At 34.9% G+C, this 7,884-nt stretch overlaps 1 protein-coding gene across 1 annotated transcript; it reads left to right on the top strand.

The window, feature by feature from the left end:
• The first annotated feature begins 3,513 nt into the window (after positions 1–3,513).
• On the top strand, positions 3,514–7,419 carry LOC135688113 (T-cell leukemia homeobox protein 2). Its single transcript, XM_065204826.2, has 2 exons — positions 3,514–5,110; positions 5,951–7,419. The coding sequence occupies exons 1-2, from the start codon at positions 4,864–4,866 to the stop codon at positions 6,283–6,285; spliced, it is 582 nt and encodes a 193-aa protein (XP_065060898.1). The 5' UTR covers positions 3,514–4,863; the 3' UTR covers positions 6,286–7,419.
• The last annotated feature ends 465 nt before the right edge of the window (positions 7,420–7,884 follow it).

Genomic DNA, 7,884 nt, shown 5'->3' with positions numbered 1-7,884 from the left:
AAAATCTGGATCTAGAAAACGATAATTCTGTGTCTACAAAACCTGTTTTAACGCTTCCTTCTTACACCCAGAAAATGTTTTGAGTCTTACCAAAGAGGTTTAGGCTAAAAACAGTGAAAATATTTTTGTGACAAAATTGGTCATTTTCTAAGCCTATAACCTTACTTTTTGCTTGAAAATCTGGATCTAGAAAACGATAATTCTTTGTCTACAAAACCTGTTTTAACGCTTCCTTCTTACACCCAGAAAATGTTTTGAGTCTTACCAAAGAGGTTTAGGCTAAAAACAGTGAAAATATTTTTGTGAAAAAATTGGTCATTTTCTAAGCCTATAACCTTGCTTTTTGCTGGAAAATCTGGATCTAGAAAACGATAATTCTTTGTCTACAAAACCTGTTTTAACGCTTCCTTCTTACACCCAGAAAATGTTTTGAGTCTTACCAAAGAGGTTTAGGCTAAAAACAGTGAAAATATTTTTGTGAAAAAATTGGTCATTTTCTAAGCCTATAACCTTACTTTTTGCTTGAAAATCTGGATCTAGAAAACGATAATTCTGTTTCTACAAAACCTGTTTTAACGCTTCCTTCTTACACCCAGAAAATGTTTTGAGTCTTACCAAAGAGGTTTAGGCTAAAAACAGTGAGAATATTTTTGTGAAAAAATTGGTCATTTTCTAAGCCTATAACCTTACTTTTTGCTTGAAAATCTGGATCTAGAAAACGATAATTCTGTGTCTACAAAACCTGTTTTAACGCTTCCTTCTTACACCCAGAAAATGTTTTGAGTCTTACCAAAGAAGTTTAGGCCAAAAACAGTGAAAGTATTTTTGTGAAAAAATAAGTCATTTTCTAAGCCTATAACCTTACTTTTTGCTTGAAAATCTGGATCTAGAAAACGATAATTCTGTGTCTACAAAACCTGTTTTAACGCTTCCTTTTTACGCCCAGAAAATGTTTTGAGTCTTACCAAAGAAGTTTAGGCTAAAAACAGTGAAAGTATTTTTGTGAAAAAATTGGTCATTTTCTAAGCCTATAACCTTACTTTTTGCTTGAAAATCTGGATCTAGAAAACGATAATTCTGTGTCTACAAAACCTGTTTTAACGCTTCCTTTTTACACCCAGAAATTGTTTTGAGTTTTACCAGAGAAGTTTAGGCTAAAAACAGTGAAAGTATTTTTGTGAAAAAATAAGTCATTTTCTAAGCCTATAACCTTACTTTTTGCTTGAAAATCTGGATCTAGAAAACGATAATTCTGTGTCTACAAAACCTGTTTTAACGCTTCCTTTTTACACCCAGAAAATGTTTTGAGTGTTACCAAAGAAGTTTAGGCTAAAAACAGTGAAAGTATTTTTGTGAAAAAATTGGTCATTTACTAAGCCTATAACCTTACTTTTTGCTTGAGAATCTGGATCTAGAAAACGATAATTCTGTGTCTACAAAACCTGTTTTAACGCTTCCTTCTTACACCCAGAAAATGTTTTGAGTCTTACCAAAGAAGTTTAGGCTAAAAACAGTGAGAATATTTTTGTGAAAAAATTATTATTTTGGTAAGTCTTAGTTTTTGGTGGAGAAGCTGCTTGTAAAGATCGATTATTTTCTTTCTAAAAAAGCTGCTTAGGGAATAATGTTTTCCATTCATTTAATTTTTGGTAGTATAATAATTCATTTGGTTGCTTTTAGGTTTAAACAGTAGCGCTAAAAGATTATAGTTCTGTTTTAGAAGGCGAATTTAGACTTGTAAGGAAACGAAATTTTCTCAAAATCTCAAAACTGGTAACTTATCAATGCATAGGCATAACGTTTGAAATAAAATAAAAAGGTTAAAATCAAAAATCTGAAGAATTAACTTTGCTTTGAGTTCTGATTGCCTTTATAATGTACAAAGAAAAACAAAATAATGGTCGAGAAGAAATTTTAGGGAAAATATGAAACTTTGGATTAACCGCATCTTTGATCCTTAAGATGAAATTAGGTTTAAATTTTTTTTCATATGCCTAATATGCTCTAATTAGTCTTTCTGATATTTAGATGAATACTGGCAAGAAGGATTTTATAAAGAATAAAAATCTTTTTTCAACCTTATAGATTTTTTTGTCGGACATAACGTCTAGTATAATATACAAGTGTAATAACGTCTAGTGAAAAAGATAAAATAAGAATGAAATAATTTGCTAACAGTCATTTCCACTATTTCAAGTCCCAAAGAAGAAAGAAGCTAACAGCTGGAAAACAATTTCTAATATACATGCTATATTTAAAATACATTTGCTTTCATTTAGAAAGCTCATTTTAATAGTATATTATGCTATTGTCCGTTGTGTAGTGCTTACATCCACACCCCAATGTTCTACATGTCCATATGTAGAATATTAGCCTAAGTACCTTGAGCAATGCCTTCAGGTGGAGCAGAAAGTAATCAAGCGAATGCCATTTTCTAAACTGATGATTATGATCTGATCCAAATCAAGAAGAACGTACCTTAGTCAAAAGGGCAGATAGAACCAATGGGACATCGAAACGATTGCGGAGGGTTCACTTGGTGATTGATGCTGAAGAAATGTCCCCGGCAAATGTGGATACAGAGTAGTCATAAGGATGCGATTCATATCCAGCATTTTTATTTCAATCAATATCACGTTGAAATGTGTTCAGCCACATCCTGCAAAACATTTTACAAATAAAGCTATAAAATACAAATGAAACATTGTTTAACACTTGACTCCTGCCACCATCTTGTTTTGTCTTCACCAAGCGTCAAAACAACTGTACAAACAATTCAGGTCCAGTGAAGTTATTGAAAGCCTACTAGTTGATGATCTACTTACCACAACCTCAAACGAGCATGTACAACTGATAATACTGAATTGAAAATGACACAAAACAGAATAGGATAAGAATCGGTTCAACTGTTGAAGTCTGGTTTGAGTGTTCCAACAATTTTGGCAAGAATTGCTAAATACCTTCACCAATTAACACCAATTAACAGCTATATCCGGTTCCAAAGCATGAAATGAATCTTCTGGAAATACTTCAAAGATATATTAATTTAATTTTCATTTACCAGAATCAAAGAACGCTTAACTGGAAATACTTTGTCTAAATTCAATGAGAAAATATTGGGGGAGGATTATTATTTTGGCGACGTACTTTATAAGATGTAATGCTGTGATTTTCAAACTGTCTTTACGTAGCCATAAATGGGTTGTGGGCCTTCCTTTGAGGTAAATTGGCATTCCATATTGGTAAAAGGGCGTTTTCTGGTGTAAAAAATGGCGTTGCCCAAAATATTTTGTTTTGTCCCCCCCCCTAAAGCTCAGTCGCTGGCGTCGCCATTGCCCCCAGTTTTGCCCGTTTTTAGACTTCATTAGACTACACGCCCCTATTAACCCAAATTGCATTCATCAATTAAATTAATTTTTCATAGGCCTACTGTTTTACCTACCCACCATTCTTCGAATAAAGATATCAGCTATAAATAAATCATTGAAGTCTCACTCAGAGGTTACTGCACTCGTGTTTCCATTGGTTCACTCACCAACCATTCACTTGGCCTCGTGTAACCAGATGTTTTTTTTGTAATAGTTAACCGTTTGAAAACAGTTGAAGTTGAAGAGGGTATTGAAAACAAACAAACAATCATTTGCAGAGAAAACATTGATTGACAACCTGCAGATCATGATAACTGATCGTGTACATAAGATCCTTTTAATCCAGTTTCAAACTTTATTGTTAAGATGGCGTCTGGTGTTATCCAATTTCATTGACCATAATACACTAGGCTTTTGCAGTTATCAAATTTGCTGTGGCTGATTATTCATGTTCCTTATATCTTTCATTCACTGGTATGCACTTTTACTTGCTAAGACAATAAAGCTCGGAACGTTTGAGATATAATCTACCTTATCTCCATCTATCATTGTTCTGCATAGTCAAAATCTTTATTCCTAAATTAAGAGCCGATGAACTCGATGCCTCATTGGAGATAAAAACCAAGTTGGGAGCCTCTTTTTCACAGAAAGGCTGTTCGTCTTAACAGCAAAGGTCAGATCACTACGAGCTTCAGAATTCACTGGCATCTACAAAGATTGCAAAGACATTTGCAAGTGATATCAAATTATTGTTGGGACCCAATATCTTATTCGTATAGCGACTGCTCTAAAGAATCAATAACTCTGGTACATTTGAATTTGAGAGCAAATACTGAAATACAAAAAAATCGTTCAGAAGAAATTTTTAGCCGGTATACGACCTCACAACAGGAATCTGCACAATACGACTTGCTTTTCTCGATTCATTCTTGTGAACCATTTTATACTGGATAAATCTTCAAGATAAAACTCTCATCTATCCGGTTATTTTACAAGACGTGAAGCAGAAGTCAGCATTTGAAGAATATTCGAGGCAATGTGCAGTTTGCAACTGATGTCTGAAGATTTGAAGAAAACAGTGGAATCGATTTAATTCGATAATTTCCTTTTTTGCACCATTCGTAATGCAGACTCAAAGATAATTGATTTTTACCCAGAAAAGAAAAAAAAGGATCAGTAACGTCTTAACGAGGAACAAAAGAAACAAAATCAAAACTTGGAACGAGCAGATCAAGGTAAATAAAAGGTAGACGTAAGAAAATATTTCTTCCGGGATTTAATGAACCACTAAAGGCTAGATTTCAGTGAAGGTCGAGCTAGTTACGAAACTTACAAAGAATCAATTCTCAAAACAAAAAAGAATGTCATTTTGGACCCGAATAAACGCACCAAGTTCCAGTGGATTTTTAGATGTATAAAAGAGACCAGAAAGAAAGAAAACTCTAGTTGTCGGGTAGTATTTCCTCAGTAGTCATTAGATCTCAAGAAGGAGAAAATGGAAGAAAACCCAAAGAAGAAGAAAGACAAGGAAGAAAAAGGTCTGTCATTTTCCATCAGTCGAATTTTGCAGAATCATGAAGAAAGCAAGGCAGTGACAATTGAATGCGACGAGAAAACGAACAGCAAACACACCATCGGTTACCAATGCTGTGAAACCAACGATGACGTTCTAAAGTTCACCGTAGAGAGGGTTTCAGAGCCTCTGACAATGCACCCATGGCAGATCCTGACAAAGCAAACAAGTAAGTTTGACACTGCGATTCCGCCATTCATTTATACACGACATATAGAAGATGCATAACCAAAAAGGCATAAAATAGAATGGTACATAGTGAAAATTCTAAAGACTGTTAATTTTACGTGCAAATTGAAATTATTTTTAGCAGTAACTGGGTCATACAAGCGTTTATGCAAAAAAGATAATGTTTTCTAAGGAACCTTGAACAATTTAGAAGGAAATTCTCTATATCTAACATTGTTTTCAACGGAAAGCTGATTCTGTATAAAGTCTTGATATCATCAAAATAAAATTAGATCTTTGAACTGTCTACTGATTGAATCTTGATATTGATAGTTGAGATCTATAGAGCTTTAAACATAATGGATAATCGCTTCCTCGCCTGAATATAATGCAATGGCTTATGTCATTCTTGGAAAATCTCACATTTTCATGCAAAAGCAATCATTTCGTAGCTCACAACAGTCGCAAAAATATAACCTAGAATCTATTATTTAGCAGATCTGAGATTTACATGGAGCTGCAAAGTGCAAATTTACTAGCAAGTTATGCATAATTTTGCCATTAGAGCTGAAAAAAGGATTTAGCTACAGTCACGTGAATTGAGCAGCTGCAAGTAAGGCATAAGACCCCCTTGTCCTAGGAGAGAACTAAGCTTATCAACAACCCATTTTTGCACTAGTAATTTTTTAAAGAGATGTGTTTTGAATCTAGTCTTTGTCAAATAAATATCTGACATTAAATGTTACCCTTATCAATGTGATATTAGAGCTACTTGAAAAACAGTCTAAATAATATGTGACATAGGCAGGAATTATTTAGGACTTCTCCTTTTGCGCTTCAGATCGAAGGATAGGCCATCCGTATCAAAGCAGGGCAGCACCAAAAAGAAAAAAGCCAAGAACGACATTCTCCAGAGCACAAATTGCAGAGCTGGAAGAGCTATTTACAGAGAAAAAATATCTAACGTCGTCTGAAAGACAGAAAGTAGCTAGTTATTTGAACTTATCTGATTGCCAGGTAAAGACGTGGTTTCAAAACAGGAGAACCAAATGGAAACGGGAAACTGAAGAAGAAAAAGAAGAACAAAGACATGCATTAAACAGAACTATGCTGACATTTCACAAAGAAAGGCCGTTAACATTGCATTCATATCATCACTTAGCAAACAACACTTGAAGAAGCTAGCAAAAAGTTCGTACACATCCGAGTGTTTGCCTCGTTTACTTTTGCCTCGTCCCGTTCACAGTATGCTAGCTGCAATGGTGATTTAGGCTCATCTTCCAACCTACTCTGCCCCAACTCCCCATTCTCTCGTCTTTAAGGCAGTCACGGGGCTATTGCAATAGGAATTTGTTTTCAGTTAGTACGTTACGCTGTATATCAACAGCAATCAGTGGGCAAGTTAAGATTACAACGGTTTGCTATGTCTCTCTTTCGGTTAGCAACACCAGCTCGCTGAATACAGTTGTTCAGTTTGCTTGAAAAAGTAATGAAGTAAACGGGAAGAATCTGAAGCTATCATCGTGAAAATCCAAGTCGTAATCAAAGATGATGATCAACTTGATAATCTATCATGATAGTAAAACATGGCAATCCAACTTGATGGTCTAACATAACAATCCAACATGACAATCCAACACGAGAATCCGACATAACAATCCAACATGACAATCCAACACGAGAATCCAACATGACAATCCAACATGACAATCCAACACGAGAATCCGACATAACAATCCAACATGACAATCCAACACGAGAATCCGACATGACAATCCAACATGACAATCCAACACGAGAATCCAACATGACAATCCGACATGACAATCCGATATGACAATCCGACAAGACAATCCAAAATGACGATCCTGATGATAATAGTGCAAACCACTCACCGGCAGCGATGTTTATGTGATATTTATTTTTGTGACATCACTGTGACATTTTTATACCTTAATTATGCAAATAAAAAAGGAACCACCTAAGAATAGTTACAATCTTTGATTAGAAAGATGAATCTCGAAAACGAGTTACCAAGATAACATAGCTTGAAGTTAGCAATATAATATTCGTTCTTTCAGTGAACAAAAAAGAACTTTAACCTTTATCTTAAAATAAACACATACTGCTTTTAAGTAAAATCCATTGACAGGTTTGTCGTGTAAGGAGAATGTTGTATATGATAAAATCGAATATTAATTAGCCTTTTTTATGAGTAGATTATCTATGTTTGGAGAGTTGTAGATTAAAATAATTTCAACGATTTGTGTAACTAAACTTGAGACATGAAATTATAGAAGAAATATCTTCTGCACGAGCTCTTATTCTTCTGTTCCATTGTCTACATTATATTGAAAGCTTGTCAAGCCATCCATCAAAATAACGGCTTGTGATTGGTCAGTATTCTTGCGATGCAAAACTGTTCACATGGAAAGTTAGCCTCGCACTGTAGAAAACAGAACGATCATGATGGCTGGGGCGATCACATGAAAAATCACATGTTTCTGAAAACCCATGCAGAGCTGCCTGCTTTAGTTGGACACATTACCTGTAACGGCAATATGTCAGTAAAAAAAGAACGCTTTACGAGGTTGCAGCTTGGTCGGACCTAATCAACGTACACGTAACTTGGTCTGAACCAATCGAATCACGAAACACCTTAATTCACATCAGCATTTGATCAACAGTATCGTGCATGCAGCTGCAATCTATGTGAGCACAGTGCCTCAGACAAGTAGAGCAACTTCAATAGCTTAATATTTGTACCTATATCAC

The sequence above is a fragment of the Rhopilema esculentum genome, chromosome 10 (genome assembly GCF_057945365.1).
Source record: "Rhopilema esculentum isolate cy_ngs chromosome 10, ASM5794536v1, whole genome shotgun sequence".
Lineage (NCBI taxonomy): Eukaryota > Metazoa > Cnidaria > Scyphozoa > Rhizostomeae > Rhizostomatidae > Rhopilema > Rhopilema esculentum.
The sequence above is the reverse complement of the archived record's forward strand: the minus strand, read 5'-3'. Positions and strand labels throughout refer to the sequence as shown.